The sequence below is a fragment of the Hipposideros armiger genome, unplaced genomic scaffold, assembly GCF_001890085.2.
Source record: "Hipposideros armiger isolate ML-2016 unplaced genomic scaffold, ASM189008v1 scaffold_96, whole genome shotgun sequence".
Classification (NCBI taxonomy): Eukaryota; Metazoa; Chordata; class Mammalia; order Chiroptera; family Hipposideridae; genus Hipposideros; species Hipposideros armiger.
Window position 1 is genome coordinate 3,156,633 of NW_017731446.1, and position 19,439 is coordinate 3,176,071.

The window sequence follows — 19,439 nt, forward strand, 5'->3', positions numbered from 1 at the left end:
GTGTGCAACAATGAAAGAGTGAAAGCTGCAGAGCAAGGGCCAGGCCTAGTTGTCACTAGAGGGCAGTGTGGCATCCCTTCATTTCCACATTCTGCACACTGGAGGTTCAACGGCAGGCTCTGGAAGCCTCAGTCTCTCCTAGCTTCTGAAGAAAGGCTACTGAAAGGGCTTTTCATCTGGGAAGTGCCTAATCAAGACATGCTTGGCTCTGAGCTGGGAGGAAGCCAGCCAGCTGCCCACGAGGAGGACTTGCCTTTCCTAGGGACTGCTGCCAAGGGCACACCAGCATTGGGAAGGAGGGAGAACAGAGGGGGAGGAGCGCCTCACTAGTCTGCCCCAGGAGCACAGAGGGGAGCAGCTCCCTAAAGCTGAGGCACCGAGGGCAGGGTCTGTCTTTTGTTGAGGTGCAAGTCACCTCCCAGGCTGCTGCTTCTCCTTCAGCATCTCTAGGGGCCAAGGAAGAGCCAGACCAATTGCCTAAAACCTCCAGACTCCTATTCCTTTTGCTGAACTCTGTGGTCAGCTGCTTCTTCTGAAATGGAGAGCGACTCTGACTAACGCAGGAAGATGGAGATTAGCTATAGATAATGAAGGAAACTTGGGGAAAGGGCAAGCAGTGAGCTTAATTTACCTTGGGGAATAATTGAGATGTTTACATAGGTGTCAAACATGGCATGGGACATAAAGGCAAGGGGTCAGAAAATTTGAGTTCTTTTCTCCTTCAAAGGGAAGTGCATGGGCCTGGAGAGTTGTAGCTCCCAGTTATGCCTAGAGCATGATGCTAGGCCCCCAGGTGGGCCCCCTGGCTTAACAAAATTGGCAGGGACGTATTCTGGTTCCAGCCAGTTTTTGTGATTCAGAACAGTTAAAAGGAAAGAGTAACAAGGAGATCCAAGATGGCGGAATAGATAAACACCGTGCTTGCCTCATCCCTATATATATTAGCTGAGCCATCCTTCCACCTGTTGGCACCTCAGCGGCCGCTCAGCTCAGGCTGGGAATCGAACTGCTAGTTGCTCAGAGCTCGCACTCTTGAGCGAGCTCTTAACCAACTGAGCCATTCAGCTGCCCCCTCCCATGAACACATAAAAATTACAGCTACATTATAGAACAATCAATGTGAAAAGCCATCTGGAATCTAGCTGAACAGAAACTTTATAACTAAGGATATAAAGAAGCCATGTCGAGGCTGGTAGGAGGGGCAGGGACGCAAAACCAGCTGGCCCCAAACCTCTGTGTGGCAAATGAAAATTGGTAGGAATATCTCGGCCACAGAGGTTCCCCACAGAGGAGCAAGGGACTCCAGCCTCACACCAAGCCCCCCAGCCTGGAGTACTGGTGCCAGGAAGAGGAGCCCCCACATCTGGCTGTGAAAAACAGTGGGGATTCCAACTGTCTGAATGGGACAGAAGGCTTCGAGCAAACCAGACGTCCTCTTTAAAGGGCTCGCAAACAGACTCACTTGCTTACAGGCACTCACCCTGGGCTCCGGAGGAGGGACGGTGACTCGGGGGAGCGTTGGAGCAAATGAGGGGCAGACTAAGGTGTGTAGCTTCAGGTAAGGGCTGGAAGATAGTCACCAATTTCCGTGTGCAGTCAGCAGGCAGATGCCATCTTTCCTGTGTTGAGCCCGCCCCATGGGCCAAATCTGATTGGCCTGATGAGCTCCACTGCTCCACCCTGCTGACTCACTGGGACCCCGCCCCACTCAACTCCTGGCTCTTGGGACCCCATTCCCTAATAAACACCTACACTTAAGCTTTTTTCTCAGATTCTGCTTTCAGAGGAACCCAGGCTTAAACAACCCATGATAAGATGATCCTGCTTGCTTGAAAACGCTGCCTTAGAAAAAAACATGGGAAAAGAGAAATGAAAGGAGCTAGAAACATGAATGTCCGAACAGAAATTCAAGAAGGAGATCATTCCCTGGAGTAGGGAAGACTCTTGGCTATACCCTCAAGTTTCATATCTTACTTATTCCATTGTATGAGGGTAATGGAGTAATGGGGTAGAGGAAGTGGTAATGCTAATGGACCTGGGGGAGCCTTGTAGTCTAGGATGACCCACATTCCAGTCCTGAGCCTGCCACTTACGCCTGACTGTGTGATCCTGGGCAGATGCCTACCTCTGGGCCTAAGTGTCCTTACCTGTATAATGGAGATAATAAATGCCTACTCATACTGTGAGACATGGAGACTATGTCAGTTGAGTGCTCAGCCCAAGGTATGTGTTCAGTAAATGGTAGTAAGTCTTGGTGGACCAGCCCTCTGTCATTAGCTCTGGACTGTCCCGGATCCAGTTTCTCCTATTGCTGCCTGTGTGCTTGCGTAGCTTCCACAATAAAACGGAAAGCCTCTCAAAAACAGGGACAGAAGTTTGTCATCAATAGATAAATTATCTCCTTCAAACAGTGGACTCCAGCTTCACTGCCCAGACTAGCAGAGGCCTTAACCCCTGTTGCAGGCCGGTTCCTGGGAAGTAGGCTCTGAGACAGAAATGTCTGCAGGAAGTTTATTGGGGGAGTGTTCTTGGGGTCAACACTGTGAAGGAAGGAAAAGAAGCAGGTTGAGGCAGGAGTGGGCTGCGACGTAGTGACAAGGCCACAGAGGACCCTGTGGGGACGGCTGAAGCTGGGATGGCCATTCAGGGTTGTCTCCAGGGCTTCACACCCCTGCCCTGCCCAGTCAGTCGGTGGATGTGGCTGGCCTGGAAAGGAGGCACTGCCAGCCTGCACACTCCCAGCCACTGGGGAAAGGGGGCCTGAAGTGGGGGCTATGGGTGGTGCTACATCCACACCTTCAATTCCAGTGGGTGGCTTTGGAGAAGATAGCAGCCACTGCTAGTGCTCTGCCCAGTACCCACTTTCCCCTTTCTTCCTTACTTGTTTGAGACAGCAATGTGCCCCATAAAACCCCCCACTTCCCTAGACTCCTTTGCAGTAGAGGTGGGCCAAGGGACCCCATTCTGGCCAGTGAGGTTTAAATAGCAGTCTGGGTTCCTGATGACATGGTGGAGCCACCGAAGAAAATGAAAGGCTTTATTTGCTTAACTACTGTAATCAGGTTTCTGTTGCATGTCACCGAACAGTGCCAAATGGTTCAGAGAAGCATTATTGTATCCTGCTTAAGAACATGGTCCTTCGAGTTAATGGACAACAGCTTTGAGTCCCAGCTCTGCTGCATGCTATAATAGCTAGCTATGTGTAAACTCAGAGAGTCACTCCATTATGCTGCCCCATTTCTATAAAGTGGGAATCACAGTAGCATCTAATGCACGTCTCAACATACAACACTAGGGTCACCAGCTTGTCCCAGTTTTCTTGGGACAGTTTGCCCAGTTTTAGCACTGAAAGTCCCTCATCCTGGGAAACCCCTCAGTCCCAGGCAAACCGAACAGACGGCTGTTCATCCTATTAAAACACATCACAAAACTACGCTACTTCCTTTCGATCAGGGGTCGGCAAACCACGGCTCACAAGCCACATGTGGCTGTTTGGGTACGTTCCGTCTTAAAAGTTTGCCGACCCCTGGAAGAGCCAATCCTGTCCCTCACAACAATTTCGAGAGCCATAAATATATTTTTACATAATCACCATTATGTGAATAATATCTTTTAAAAATTTTATAAATGAAACTATGATAGTTTTATTTTCATTCCCAATTTTACTTCAGAGCCACACGCTTGCGAACCGAAGTTTGCTGACCCCTGGCGGCTCTTCTGTCTCAAAAGTTTGCCGACCCCTGCTTTAGATGGAAGGCTGGGTCTTGAATCCTAAAAATTATATTTGATGCTACCCCCTAGTGGCTGGGTATAATATAACATCACTGCAAAGATTAGTTTTACGTTACATACGGAGTCCTTAACAAAAACAGCAACTACAGATGGTAAGAAGCAGAGTTAGACGATTGTCCAACCATTTAGATTTAAGTTTATAACTGTTGTACTCCCACTGTGTTTTAGTGTTCATTGATATTCACCAGCAAATATGGTATCGTGTAGGGCTATTAGGATTAAGTTAGTGTAGGTAAAGCCTTTTCCATGGTGTTTTCTGGTGTCATGTGAACTTGGGTTATACTCTGGGTTTTGACTCTTTCTTTGGAAAAGTGACTTCACTCCCGAGCCTGTTTCCTCATTTGTATTAGGAATAATAGGATCTTCCTCAGAAAGCTGTTTAGATTGATAAATGCTTATGGAGCCCATGGAGGGAAGCATGACGCCCCAAATGGTGCCTTTACTACTGACAGAGTTATCCAGAAGCCAGGCCTCAGGCCCTCCCTCTGCTGAGGGGCCTGCAGCTCAGGGAGGAGTCATGCTGGCCCCTCAGGGGTCAAGGTCAGGCTCACCTGGCAGGTGGGCTTCTGAGGCCAGGAAGGCCTGACTAGTCACTCTGATGAGTTTAGCTGGTTCCCTTTAAGCAGAAGCTATTATTACTCATCCGAGCTGGCCACTGGATAGGCACTATGCAGGAGTATAACCCCAACACTCAGGTCAATGGCCTTGAGCAATGAGAGCCGACTGATGCCCAGGCCAGAACTCTGTGCCAGCCACCATCAAAGCCACAACTGTAATGTAAACCCAAGCTGGTTTCTGCTTTCTATTGTGGTTGTGTTTAAACACACCCGGGTACACCCACCATAGCCTGGGAGGCTAAATCTGTTCTGAAGGCTGCCTGAAGATTCAGAGAAACGGATTTCTACATCCCTGCCTCTCCTGCATCAGTCTTTATGAGCTCTAGAAAAAGGAATCACTCAAATCTTTTCAAAAGTCCAATTCTGCTATAGCTGTGAAGACCCTCAAAACAACTTAAAAGCAGTATTAGGTTAGGCTTTTCAGTTCTGTTTACAAGTGAAATTGGAGTAAGAATACACCACTCGTGCTAATTAATACCTGTAGCTACACTGAAGAAGGGTTAACTGCTCAGTTAGGCTAGAAAGTCAACACATATATTTGCTGGCTTTTGCTTTGTTCTGTGTAACTCAAAAGCCTTGTAGTCCTGTTTTAGTGTCTTGGTTTTCAGTTTTAATTTCATTCATTTTTAATGAGATTTAAAAATATGTTTCATCTATATCATGAAATATTATGCAGTGGCTATAAAAAGAACTCTATCTGTCTGTCTATCTACCTATTTCAATATGGAAATATCTCCCAGAGATATTAAAGGAAGCAAATCAATGAGAAACATGTCTAAGGCATATTATTAAAGGAAACAATTGAATAAAAAATATTTTTGGGCCGGCTGAGTGGCGCGTTGGTTGAGTTGGCTTGGGATACCAGCTCTGAGCAGCAGGGCCCCAGTTCGGATCCCACATACATGAGGGCCAGTGACGCTGCGCCCTCTACAGCTAAGATGATGAACAACAGCTCAACCTGGAGCTGGGCTGCTGTGAGTCACTGGCGTCGGCGTAGGCTGTAGCCTCTCCTGCACTGGCATGCCATGAGCTACCGTGAGCAGCTGGCAGCTGGCATGAGCTGCTGTGAGCTGCAGTGAGCAGCTGTCCAATGGCTGGTGAGCAACTGCCTCACCCAGGAAGAGTGCAATGATAATACCAACATGGGCCAGTGAAGCGACATCCTCCACAACTAGACTGAAGAACAAAAGGACAGCAACTTGTCTGTTCCCCTTCCCCGATTCCCCAACGCTGTTCTCCTCCCCAATTACCCAATAAAAAAATCTTAAAAAAACATTTTTTTTAAGGGAAGCAAGCACAGAACAACATATATAAAATGATTTTGTTCCTATTAAAAATTACATATATTTCCTGCATCTGCATGGAAATTTTCTGTAAGATTATCTGTCAAGCAGCTCACACTGTTCTCTCTGGAGATGGGGTTAGGGGAGAATTTCACTTTTGAAGTTGTTTTCAGTACTGTTTGATTGTTTCCCAGTGTGCATGTATTAATTTTAACCAAAAACAAGCTGAATATATACATGTATACACCCACACCTGTCATGAACTAAGCCATTAAGACCATTGCCCAGACACCAAGGACTAAATCCACTCAGCTCAGGGCTCAGTGCTTGTTTATGGAATGAAATGTCTTAGAACTTGATATTGAGAGAGATATTTTAATGCTATGCATACCCGACGTCTTGGGAGGCTGTGTTGAGAAGCTGGAGCTGGTGTATTGAATTCAGAACAGTATATAAATGTCTAATCACTATGTTGTACACCTGACACTAATATTACATGCCAATTATAATTTAAAAATGCAATTTAAAAAATCTGGAAAAGAAAAAAGAATATGCAGATTATGACCTGCTGAATGAGGAGGGACAAGCCACCCACACAGGGAGGCAGAAGGTAGCTCCCTCTGCATCTGAGCGCCCACTTTGGGGAAGTGAAACCCACCTATGGGGTCGTTTTGATTGAAGAGACAGTTTCAATACATCCAAACAAAGGAAGTAGTCACAAGATTTATTACTGAGGCGGGGGAAGGGCAGTCCTCCATCCCAGGTCCTAAGTGCGCTGGAGACAGAATGCCGGGTAGCAAGCACCTAGGGTGGTGGGGGCAGAGGTCACTAACTTATTGCAGGCTTAACTCTAAGCAGTTATTTTAAAAGGTGCCTGGGAAAAGGAAAGCAGGCATGTACAGTGGACATCCTTAACTCAAGTTCTTAATGAAATGTCCAGACTCTGGGTGTGAGCAGGGCTGTCATACTGTCAAATGCCTAGGCAGCAATTCAGAAAAACAAAGCTGTTGTCCTCAAAAGTTGTTTATCTCATCACAGAGGCAAAACCCGTAGCTATACTTTTTTTTTTTAATTTTTATGAGTTTATTTGAGTCAAACTGATGACATGCCAAGAAGAAAGATCTGAAATGCTTCTGTAACTACACTTTTAACGTTGGCTCTTACTCAAAATATTTACCTTTACCAATAGATGTTGCAAATTAATTTTTAAAACAGCTTCTGATTCACTTTTGGTTTTAAATCTTCAAAGTATGTTTAGCAGTTGTAATTCAGATATTGTGAGTGGAAGCAAAAAAAAAAAAATCAAACCTGATTAGGTGTTAAATACTCGAGAGACAACACAAGGTTGTCAGCGATAATAGAAGCAGTTAAGATAAATTTTAACCCAGTCCAAGGCCACCACCATGTCCTCCTGGCGCACCAAGCACTGATATTGCTGTCAGAGAAGGAAGCAGGACTGCGATCCTTGTTGGGCCTTGGGGCCTGGCCCTCCCTTCCCAACATGTAGTATAGAGTTTTCTGATTTAAAACGTTTTTATTTATACAAAGAAAGGATAAATTTAAAAAATACTGGCACTCACTTGAAAAGAACTAGAGTGACTTATAACTACAAATCATTAGTGGGACGTATAAGTATTCTTCAAAAATTTATTAATAGAAACAGACATATTTAAATGCAACATTGGACAAAAACAAAGAGAAAAGATCAGAATACCAATGACACTGGAGAATCTCACTTGCACGTTACATTTCTTCGCACAGAACTAGCACCATTAGTTCAGAAACCACAGATTTAATTATAATTGCTTCTAATATATAAAATACTTTATAAAGATCATTTAACTGTCTAGTAACAAAGTCCTTCCAAAAACTTATTTAAAAATCAATTAGAATTTACCTTTTGAAACAGACAAAAATGGTTTAAAAATTGATCCAATACTACGGCTTGTCAAAGGAAATAAGCCATAGCTAGTTTTTATTGGAAGAAAGTGCCTGAATTCAGCTTCTGGCTCCCTTCTAAACACCAACCAGGTAGAGGAAATTGTATATTACATAGGAGTAAGAGCACATCTAAAACTGGTCTCAGAAAATATTTTCCTAGACTATAAAAATACTAAATGGAATACAAAAATTTCAGCATATACAGCAAATAGACTACAGCAGACAAATATTTAAAACATACTTAAAACTATCTTATACCACAATCATCATGAACATCAAGTATTATTCTAATAATTTTTCTGTGACTCATTCTGATTCCATGTTTATTTCCCGTTGTTTTGTTATAATGTCAGATGGAGGGCAAATTCTGTGTATCTAGCGGAAGTGACTGGAGGCCCCACTGAATAACTCATGGTATTCAACTGGTTCTCAAAGTGCGGAAAGTGCGATGGTATTAGAGCCTGTATTTTAGATCAGGGGTCAGCAAATGCCAGCCCAGGGGCCAAGCCTGACCCACTGCCTTTTTTGTGTGGCCTATGTACACAGCCACACTCATTCGTTTACGTGTTGTCTGTGGTGGCTTTCATGTGACAAGAGCAGAATTGAATAGCTGTGACAAAGACTGTGGCCTTTTGGTCCGCAAAGTCTAAAATATTTACTATCTGGCCCTTGACAGAGAAGGTTTGCCAAGCCCTAGTTTAGATAAATCACTTCAGGAAAATTTTTCACTGAACAAGGATAAGGTAAGATGGCCTCAGATTTAAAAAGTTTCGGCTGAGGTTTGCTGGTCCCATCATACAGTAGTACCATGGCAGATCAAAAGTATACACATTTGATTGGCAATTTTGGGTCTCAGAATCTTGTTCTGGCATTGTAAGCAAGGTCTGGCTATGGTTAAGTACCTTCCTTTCTCTGCGAAGCAGCCATTGTGTATCAAGTAGCTCATGTACCTGAGTACAGTAATGTACTCACTGTTCAACCCAAATCATCGGTGTGGCTCCAAAGCACAATTTCTAACCTTTAAAAATCAACAATCTTGTACCCTTGGCAAAGGCTAGAACTAGAAGTGGACCTTTCCCATCCCTCTGTTATCGGCATAGATTCTGTAAGTGCTGTGTACATTTCAGAATCCTTCCCTATGACATGCGTCGAAATAATTAGTACTACTACCACCCAGGGCCACAAACATGCCCCTTTTGATGAAGCGGACTAAGTTTTCAAGGGGGCACATGGGCTTGGGAGAACGCTTATGGTGGTCCTGGCAAAAAGAGGTGTGGAATGTGACATCAACACCGTTGTAAAGGATCCGGACCGAATGCTCACTGGGCTTTTCTCTGTCTTGCCAGAGCTCAAAGATCAATCTGGCTGCAAACCTTGGGAACCTGGCTTCGGTCAGGCCCAAGGCACTGAGAACAGGTGACAGGGTGACATCATGAGCAGAATAGAGGGCAAAGATCTCCTCTTTCCTGCCCTCGGCGGCACGCTGCATCCGGCTGATAGTCTGATTCAGGATGGGGTGGGCTCCCAGGAGCGCGTACCCCAGATACAGTTTCTTTTCCCGCCTCTCTCTCTCATCCTCAATCTGGTGTGTCTTGATCACCTTGAAGTGCTCCATGTCAATACAGCCATTTCTGGTGCAAGGGAAGCTGACATTGTGGCAGAAGTGGCAGAGCATAGAGTCGATGGGGTTGGCGGCTCGGAGCTGCTTGGTGGGGACGTCCACGATCTTGGCCATCTCCTCGTAGGCCCTCTCCAGCTGGCTGTTTTTCAAACGTAACAGGTACTGCCGACGCTGCTCCTTTTCCAGGTACTGGTTTCTCACTGGGCAATAGCAGTTTCCAGAGCAGAACAGAGCACTGGGCTGGTGCCTGAAGTAGATCTTCTTCCAGTCAAAATCTGGGAGAAAACCATAAAGCAGGGCCAGCCCACTTTGTAGCGTCCGGCTTTTCCCAGTGGTCTCTAAGTACAGCTGGTCGGTGGACCAGTCACTTGGCAGGAGTTTGTGTTTCTTTAGATAGATGTCTCTCAGCAGCTGGCCATTCTGCAAATGCTGCACGACTCCTGAAACAGGGAGTGACACAAACTTTCCTGACCACCAGCTCAGCCAAAGGAAAAGCAAAGGGAAGCTGCGTCAGTGCCCAAATCGGGCATGCCTTAGATCAGTGTAAGATCATGTAACTGAGCCTGTTCCCCTACAAGAATGGTTCATGGCAACCTATGAAGGGAGCCCCTTGGGGTTAGCCATGAAGGAATGAACAGAGTGGGCCCTGTCCTCTGGACCCACAGCCTTTCTGGGGAGCACAAGGACCATCTGCTTCAATCCCTTCCTCTTGACCAGCCCCTTCCCTGGGGGAGGCCTTGTGACTAGCAGGCTTCAGCGGGTAGGACTCGCCCCACTGGTGGACTGCCTAGGTTTTAATTGGCATGGACCTAAGGAGAGCTTTGTCCCTCTGTTCAGGGACACACACAACGTTCCTCAGTGTGCAGGGAGAGCTCAGATAACTCACTCAGGGAAAGACATAAGGCTGCCTGCTGGCTGCTTAGTCATCTCACTGCTGGGAAGTTCCCTCCTTCACCCCATCCTCCCGACTTTCACAACCAAAGGCCCTCTGCTAGCCTTCTAGGTACGTTCTGCCTAATCCTGCCTCATCGACAAGAACACTCTCTCTGTACAAGCATAGAATGATCTCCCAGATACTCAGATAGAATATCTGAAAAAAAAAAGCAAAGTGCAGTTATGTTTATTACTATTCTTTTAAATAAAAAGGAGGGAAATAAGACTGTGTATTTGCAGTTACCTGTGTTTTGCATAAAGAAACTTTGGAAGGATGCACAAAAAACTAATGTCAGAGGTTACCTGGGGCTGATGGGGGCACAGAAATGGGCTGAGTGGAGCGTGAACAGGAGCAAGAACTCCATGTTTGCCTTTTAGACTTTTTTAGTGTTGAACTACCACATGTATAGTGATAAATTGTCTTGAAAACAACAACAACAACATACAAAAGCCTTATTTTCAAGCAGGAGAAGGTAATTAAAGATAAAAATCTCACCCTCCAGCCAACAGGATGTTAAGGGAATGCAATTTCAGTACAAATATGAATTCTCTGAGACGGTAAACCACATGCAGACCCTATGGCCAGTAATATCATTTACTCAGGTGCCCAAATGGTTTGATCAGCTTTACTGTAAAGATGAGACAACTTAAGGCTGAAATGCACGAGTCATAGGGAACTGTTGGCCCAGGCAGGGGAAGAGCTCAGGAAAAAATCCACGAAGAATATCCTACTGTGAAGAGTATTAATTGAGAGCAGAGTTCCCTCAGAGATCTGGGCTGGGACAAGCCTTAGCATTTCCATCATGATTTGCAAAAAGACGCAAACCATGAGTGACAAACATTAAGAATTTGTGTCTGGCCCTACCTTATATTCTTAGGCTACATATATTAAAGTCAGAGTGCCGGCTGTGTGCCAGACCTTTCTCCTTTAATCCTCACAAAAACTCAATAAGGAAGGCATATTATTATTCTCCCCAGTTTTCCTTATTTCACAGGTGAGGAAACTGAGGCCCTGAGCCACTCATAGTGGAGAAGTAGCAGGACTCATGCCCCCGGTCTGGCCCCAACCTTGTGCCCTCAGTCCCTTCTCACAGCACCTTCTCCCTGTATTTTCATGCAGCAACACCAAGTTCTAGCCATTGAGGGCTTCTTGTGCTCTCCACACACAGCCTGCATCTTCCTGATTTAGTTTCTGCCCTTCATCTTTCTCTGCCCAGAGAAACCCTCATCCAGCACCTGGCTCCAATGCTACCTTTTCTATTGAGTCTCCCTTCTTCCTCCCCCAGGTCAAATTAATTCCTTTCTGTTCCCATATGCCGCTGGACCTCTAGGACATTAGCTGCATCCGCTGAGCCCAGCATATGCAGGTATGTGCTAGGCACGTTCCACACGTTATCTAATTTAATTCACCATCAACCCTGTTGGGTTGGGAAGATATCATTAGCCCCGTTTCACAGGTCTGTCTGCTCCAAAGCCGCCTGTGTTTATTCTATAAGAGCCTGAAGCCTGTAGCAGTTCAGTTACTGGTCTCCATGCACGATGTCTCACTGCCCCTGTGGGCTCCTTTAGGACAGGTAGGGGAGCGTCTTACTCATCCAGCCACCCCCTCCCCGATACTCAACAGCTGTCAAAAAGCATCTTGAACAGAGTAGGCACTAATGATCAATCTGCTCTTATGTAGATACTGTGGGGTGCCCAAAGTGTGCCAGTTATAAATGGTTATTATAATAGCTATGCTTTTTTAATGAAATTTAAAATAAAAGATAAAATTGGCTGTTAAAAGAGAATAAGGAATGGGAGCAAACAGTGCTGCAAAAATGATTTCTAGAGTAATACTAATTTGGAAAATGATGATGATAATAAATCAATTGAGAAGAACGGTCAGAATGAATAGTTGTCTTTAAGTTGTGAACCCCCTGCCTTTTCCACGCTAATGCTGTACCCTCTGCTCTTCTCAGGGAACAGTGCCTGGATTCAGAGGCTGGGCCCCAACTCTCAGTGCACAGTCACCCTGACCTCTTAGCCAGCTGATGGACACTAACCTTCAAGGATCCCATCAGATTCTCTCTCTCAAGAATTTGCACTTGCTAGTTCACCTCTGGCTGTGGCTAGACTGTCACTCTGTTGACAGACACATAGCAAAACCATAAAGGCAGAGACAGGTAACTTCTTTTATTCCTGGTTCCAGTCTCTGGAGGCTTGGTCATATTCTTGCCCTTAGAGTCTGTAAGTCACTCTGAATCCTTATAATAAATGCCTCCTTTTTGCTTGGGTTGGTTTCTGTTACTGGCAACCAGAGTCTAAGCAGTGGTTCTCAGCAAGCATGGTTCTGTCCTCAGGGATGGGGAGGAATATTCCTGACACCTAGTGGGTAGAGGTCAGGGGGCTGGACAGTCTTCACAAGAAACTGTTCTTTGTCCCACATAACTTCTGAATATACCACAAGACAGTCCCAAACGTGAAAGACCTGTTTAAATACTTAGGCTAGAACCTACTTCTTTGTATCTATAAACACAAAGTCATTTTTGTAAAACATTAACATTCACTGAGTTTTCTAGAAATGTGGTAGCAATTGAGGGACACCTGTATTTTGTTTTGATCAGAACTTGTCAAAAAAAAATCATGTCCCGACATGTGGTATTAGAGTCACCAATACAACATCCCTCCATCAGTCTGTATTTGTAGCTGTCACAGTCACTAATCTACGTTTAAGTGTAAGCCACTTATTATGTCATTCTATTTTCTAGTGTGGGTGTGCTCAAACATTTATATTGAGGCATTCAGAATTATATAGTACATTAGTTGCCTCTTGTTTCTCCTTTATAGTACAGTTAAGAGTGCCTGATATATATATATATATATATATATATACATACATATATACATATATATATATATATTTTTTTAATTAGGTATGTAGAAAGGTTATATTACATTTAAATTTTACTCCAGGATAGTTAAGGGAGCACCACAAAATCCTTGTTAATAAAAGGGTTGCTGGATCTGGTAGGATGAGTACCCCTGTTTTAAACTAATGCAGAGTGTGTGCATGTGGAACATAAAAGATTTTGACAAAACTACTTATTCAAGGCTAGTCCTCCAGGGCCTTCAGCTCGCCCCACTCTGTCACTCACTATCATTCTCCCCAATAACAATGGCTTTTAAAACATGGCAACACCCAACAGGGCCAACTATAGGACAGAGACCTTCCTTCCATCAGAGCTGAGGTCCTACGATGCTGGTGGAACAAGAAAACAGAGCATGGCCAATAGGTCCTCCTGATTCTTCCAAAAAGGATGGTGACCAAACAAAGGTCCTTTGAGGTCCCAGACTAAAGAAGTAGGAAACTGGAACCTCTTGGGGGGACCACCAGTTCCTTCTCTTCTCACAAATGTGACCCCACAGTTAACACACCAACCTACTCTGAAAGTGGGTTACAAAAGAGTGTGTTTAGTAAGATACCACTGTGTGTGCGTGTGCGTGTATGTGCATGTGTGCACGCACATGCATGGGCACAGGGAGAAAGATAACTAATTTCTTTGGTGGGATTATGGGTGCTTTGCATTTTTCTTCCTTTTGCTTGTCTTTCCTAACTTTTCTTGCATGAACACATATTGCTTTTGTAATAAGAGACAAGTTTTTTAACTTTTAGAAATTAGATGTTTAATTAGACACCTTGGTGAACTCAAGAGCTGTTTGAGGTGCCTGCCAGTCCGTATTTACTCGTGTGAGCTCACAGCTCCTTACCCAGAAGTATTTGCTCCAAATGTGTGCCAAAGGGAAGAGTGGGTGGGAGAGTACGTGAGTGAAAGGCTGTCACACATACCTGTCTGTGTGAGCTCTCCCATCTCACAGAGTGGGTGATTTGGGTAAAGAGGCAGGGTGTGTAAGGGGCTTTCGAAAGAGGCTCCGGATCCTTTTGACATGTGACTGATGAAAGTTTCCAGTTTAGGGTGATATGGTTTCCTAAAGAGACAACACAGAGATTTAGTGGTCAGCGTGCTCTAAAACAGTCCACCATGGTTTCAGCTTCAGCAAGCAAAATCCCAAGTTTGTTGAGCCCTCCCCCCCAAATAATAGGTACTGGTTCAATCACTTTTAAATTCACATTTTGTTATCACTTGACCACTGATGCCTAACATAAAATCCCCACTCCTTAAAGCCAGCCTGAGCCCCCCGCCTCTGCTGAAGTGGCCATCACTCTCGACACTGTGGGGGTCAACTTTGCCCCCCATCACCACTTCCCCAATCTGCACCCCTTCTGTCTCCCTCTCTAGGAGGCCATGGTCCCCCACCAGGCAGACACACATAGGCTGGGGGTTCTCGGCTTCTCCCTCCCCTGCCCCTGCACAGGCCACCTGCCTCCCAGTCCTGCAGATGTGTCTTCCGGGGCCTTCTCATCCTGCTCTCCTGTATCCCTGCAGCCACTAACTGGGAGCTGGCTCAGGCAGCTTCCATCTGGATGGCATGGGCTCCTCGTTGGCCTGCTCGCACCCTCATCCTGCCCCTCTAATCTTGCCTTTCCACAGCCAGAGAGATTGACTTAAAAGGAAACCCAACTCGTTACTGGTCTTCCACATCGCTGCTCCTGGAAGGAGCCACGCATGTCTGTCAATCTGTTCGGGCCCCAACTCATTCTAAGGCCCAGGGCTTCCCAGCCTTCTCCACTCTACTGCTGTGCTCTGGCCACTCGTAGCCCACTAACTGACTTCTGTTCCCCCAACATACCTCATTCTTTACGTTTCCAAGACTTTCCACACGCTGTCTCTTCCTCTTAGAAAACCTACCCCAACCTTCACCTGGGTAACTCTTAATCCTTAATGTACCTGATCTCTGGAAAATCTCCTTTGACAAAAATTAACTGGTTAAGATAACCAAGATCTTATAGCTCTCTACAGTTCACTATACATTTTGCACAGACAGTATGTCATTTCATGTCAGGTGGTCATAAATAGCTAAAAAACAGTTTGTTTATGAGAGCTGACATTTTTTATATTTCTGCCATGAAGCAAATGTGGTAAATCAAGATTTATCTTTCTAGTCACTAATATACAATTTCCCTGAATAATGAAATGACCTACGAATGTGTACACATTTTCTCTGAATAATGAAATGAAACTTAGAAATATATACACCTTTTCCTTGAATAATGAAATGACCTATGAGTGTATAGGCACTTTCCAGCGGAATGGAAGTAGACAGATAGAATAGTTCCCAACTAAACTCAATAAGCATGAAAAGAAACAAAGATAAATTGTTCTAATGGCAGGCCCCTGCTGTCTGAAAGCCCAATTAATGTTGGCAATGCTTTAAAAATGGCTGCCAAATGGGTTGAATATGTTTCAAAAACATAAAGCTAAAAAAATACTCCATCTTTTAAAATGTGTTTTGAAATGAGACATCCAGTGGAGTTTGATAAATCACCTTGGGCTGCCGTAGGGCAGCCTGTCTTTGCATAAAAACAGAGGGTATGCTATTTTTTCCTGAGGCTAAAACACATAAATATTGGCAAACTGGGGAATAAAATTTCCAGACTGATAATGAGGCTGCCAATATGAATCCACATAAACAAAGGCTATCCATCAACAGGAGTCAAATATTCTGCTCCAGGCCGCTATTTCAGGTCTGTGATTTTTGAGGCTCTGGGAGAGTTTTGCTGCCAATTTTAGAAATGAAATTTCACTACTTAGAAGTGTTTGCTGAGATGTCCCAGGTTTTCAGAGCATCTGACTGCTTAATGGTGTGTTCGTTTTTAACTGTACTCATGAAGACTTGTTTTGGGCAGGGCAGGAGGAAGAGCCATGAAGAAAAACTTCACTGCTGGAACAGCACACAAACGGCTGGATCTTTTTCACAGGAAGAGGATCCCGTAACCCGAGTCCCCGGGCCTGTTCTAGATCTGAATGACCAGGTCCTGCTCGTCTCGTCCACAGCCCCATCCCTAAAGCCAAGAGGGTACCTAGCACATGGCAGATACTCCAAAAAGTCGATGGATGCGTTCAACTGGGAAGCCCCCCCCGCCCCGCCGTTAGATGCTTCCTGAAGTCCAAGCCTGCCATAATCTGTAGCAATGAATACGGCAAAGTCCCAGAGTGTTCATTAAAATGTCCAGTTTTTGATGGAAATGTTAAGAATAAAGGCCATTGTGGGTGAGGCTACTACCTGTGACAAAGATTCTCTTTGACTAAACTTTAGGGAGGCTCCTACGCTGAACCCTCTTTCCAACTAGACCTCAATCTTTGGACTTATGTCTGAACTGGCATCACCCAGTTTCAGCAAAAGTCCTGCTAAGTCAGTTTAGCCAAAATCTTCCATTCTTGATATCTGATCAAATTCCTCATACCAGGTGGTATCTGATCACCCTGACCTGCCTTTCACAAGAATCCTGTCAAGTTGGTTTAGCCAGAACACTCCTCACCCCTGATGTCTTTTCCATCTACAGACCCCCACCCTGTTCCTTGGCTATAAATCCTGACTTGTCCATGCTACATTTGGAATTGAGTCCAGTTCTACACTGAGGTCTCTTTTCCCCTGCTGTATTAGTTCTTGAATAAAATCTGTTTTTACTGCTTTACCTACTGTCCGGCTCTGTTTCTTCTTTAATAGTTGCACACTAAAATCTATTCTCTTCTTGGGAAATTGGTTAGATCCTATTTCTGACGTCCTAGTGATTAGGCAGAGCCATGTGACCAGCTGCTCACCAATGGATTGGAAGGATGTATGCCCCTTCCAGGTTTAGGCTTTCGAATCACAGGCCTGCCCCCTTCACTTTCTTCCTTCCTTCTGGACACTATTCAGGCATGACTGCAACCCAGGTTCCATCATGGGGACATCCGCAGGGCATGGTGGGAGCAACACGTGGGAGGAACCTGGAACCCGGAGCCTAGTCTTACAACCTGGAACTCTCATCTCAGATCTTCACACAAGGAAGAGGCTGATTTTTTAATTTAAGGCAATGCATTCTTGGATCTCTTTGTTACAACAGCCTAGCCTTACTCTGACTAACACAGAAATGGTTATGTCCATGACAATGAATTTTTCTTCAGGAAAACCTCATGTCGTAGCCTACTGCCTTAAGCTTGCAAGCTATTCAACTCAGAGTTCTTGTTTACATTTTCACATGCATTGTTCATACCTCTATATGCCACAAAGCTTGAGACAGAACTCCGAGGCTAATCTGCACACCCATGAGAAGATTTATTGTGCTCCAACTATGATCGGAGCAGTTACTGAGTTTCATGGAACATTAAGACAAGCAGAGAAGCGGTATAAGACCACTCACGCTGTTGTCAGTAAACACAATTCAAAGACGCTTACGTGGCTGGAAACTTGGGTGAGTGCATACCACAGATTTTTAGAGTTTGTGCTAATTAAATAATTTATTATTTTATGTTATTCATAAAATGAAATTCTAAAAAGATAAACTCAATATCCTTTTGTCAGTCTTGAGCTTTCTGGACCTTTTGGCTTGACACTCCTCCTTGCTTCCTGCCACTCCTTCCTTCCTTAGGTCTCACATCATTCTCCTGCCTTCTTCCCTGTTTGCAACTTCACCATCTCCTCCTGGGATCCTCCTTTCTTGCTGTGCTATTGCAGGTTGGTGTTACCCAGGACTCTGTTTTCAGCCCCTCCCTCATCACTCCATAGGCTCTGTCTGTGAGTTCACTTAAGCCCACAGCTTCAACTGCCATCCACGTGCTGAACTCTCAAGTCATATCATCCAGCAAGATAGAGCTCCCGGGGCCCACAACTACACGACCTATAGTATTTTCTAGAAATTATCACTTGGGTGTCTCATAATAGCTCAAACTTAGCGATGTGACCTTTCCTCATAACTTTCCTCCCATATCTCCCTTCTTCTGGGCTATTCTGGGGAAGGGCACCACCCAATCAGAAAGCAGGGTACCATCCTCATTCTCTGTCTTACCCCCATCCAACCTGTCGCCAAGTCCTACCTATCCCACCTTGTAACTCTTTCAGATCCACCCCCTCTCTCCATCTCTGCTGCCACTCTCTGAGTTCCAGCCTCCATCATTTACTCATTCAACAAATATTTAGTTGTACTCCTCCCATGTACCAGGCTCTGTCCTAGGCACTTGGGATACAGCAGCATTGAACAAAAACAAAAATCACTGCCCTTGGGGAACTTACATTCTAGCCTGGAGCCTGGGGAAACAGGTAACATACAATGCACACTGTGCATGTGTGTGTGAGAGTGTGTTTATGTGTGTGTGTGTGTGTGTGTGTGTGTGTGTGTGCAAGTGTGTGTGTGTGTTAGAAGGTACAAGATGCTATGAATTGATGCATTTATCAAAAAGAAGAGCAGGGTAAGGAGACTTGGGTGGAAGGAGAAGTATATTTTAATTTGAACTGGAGTGTTCTGAGTCGTCTTATTGAGAAGGTGACATCTGAGCAAAGACTTGAAGGAAGTGAGAGAGCTAGCTATGAAGCTATCTGGGGCATAGCCATCTGGAGATGCGATAGTCAGTATGACAGCCTTGAGGTGGCAGAGTGCCTGCGTGCGGGAAGGAGAGCCAGGAGCAGTGTGGCTGAGGGTGAGAGCAGCAGGTGAGCTCCGACAGGTAAGGGGAGGAGAAGCACAGAGGCCTTGTCGGTCACTTTAAGGAGCTGGGCTCTGAGTCTGTGTGAAGTCTTTCCCCTGGATCACAATCTCCACAATATTATAAACACCACCACCAGCCCCCAACCCTCCTCCACATCGTGGCGGCCCGAGATCTTCATCCTTCCATCCCTTCACTCCCCAGCTCCCTCGCTGCCTTCATGCTGCGAGTCTACACGCCTTAGCTGGACGGTCAAAGCATCAGTGACCTAGTCCTTACCCATCTCTCCACTCCATGCTCAAGGCTGTGGGCTGACCTGTCTACCTCCCCACACCTTTGCACAGGTAGGTCTCACCAGTTCAGGTACTATTTATCATCAGCTGCTACTTGCCTTCTCAGTAGGTCCCTTTCTCTTGGTGGCCTTCCCTGCTACCATCTTACCTCCCTCTCTGCCCCAAGCTGAGTCAGGCTGCCCTCTTCTGGTTCATGCCACCAAATATGGTACCAAAACGACTTCCACTTCTTTTTTATTTTTTTATTTTATTTATTTATTTTTATTTTATTGGGGGAATTGGGGGAAGGGGAACAGACAAGTTGCTTTCGTTTTGTTCTTCAGTCTAGTTGTGGAGGACGTTGCTTCACTGGCCCAAGTTGGCACCATCATTGCGCTCTTCCCAGGCGAGGCAGATCA

At 45.2% G+C, this 19,439-nt stretch overlaps 1 protein-coding gene across 7 annotated transcripts in view; it reads right to left on the reverse strand.

Moving 5' to 3' along the window:
* Positions 1 to 7,325: 7,325 nt before the first annotated feature.
* PXYLP1 (2-phosphoxylose phosphatase 1) overlaps positions 7,326 to 19,439 on the reverse strand; it is a 72,481-nt gene continuing 60,367 nt past the window's right edge. For all 7 annotated transcript variants that reach the window (XM_019645978.1, XM_019645974.1, XM_019645975.1 and 4 more), the window contains 2 exons: positions 14,014 to 14,153; positions 7,326 to 9,694 (listed from right to left, as the gene is read on the reverse strand). In XM_019645978.1, coding sequence (XP_019501523.1) covers positions 8,757 to 9,694; positions 14,014 to 14,153 — 1,078 coding nt within the window. In that variant the 3' untranslated portion in view covers positions 7,326 to 8,756. The remainder of the gene's footprint in view (positions 9,695 to 14,013; positions 14,154 to 19,439) is intronic.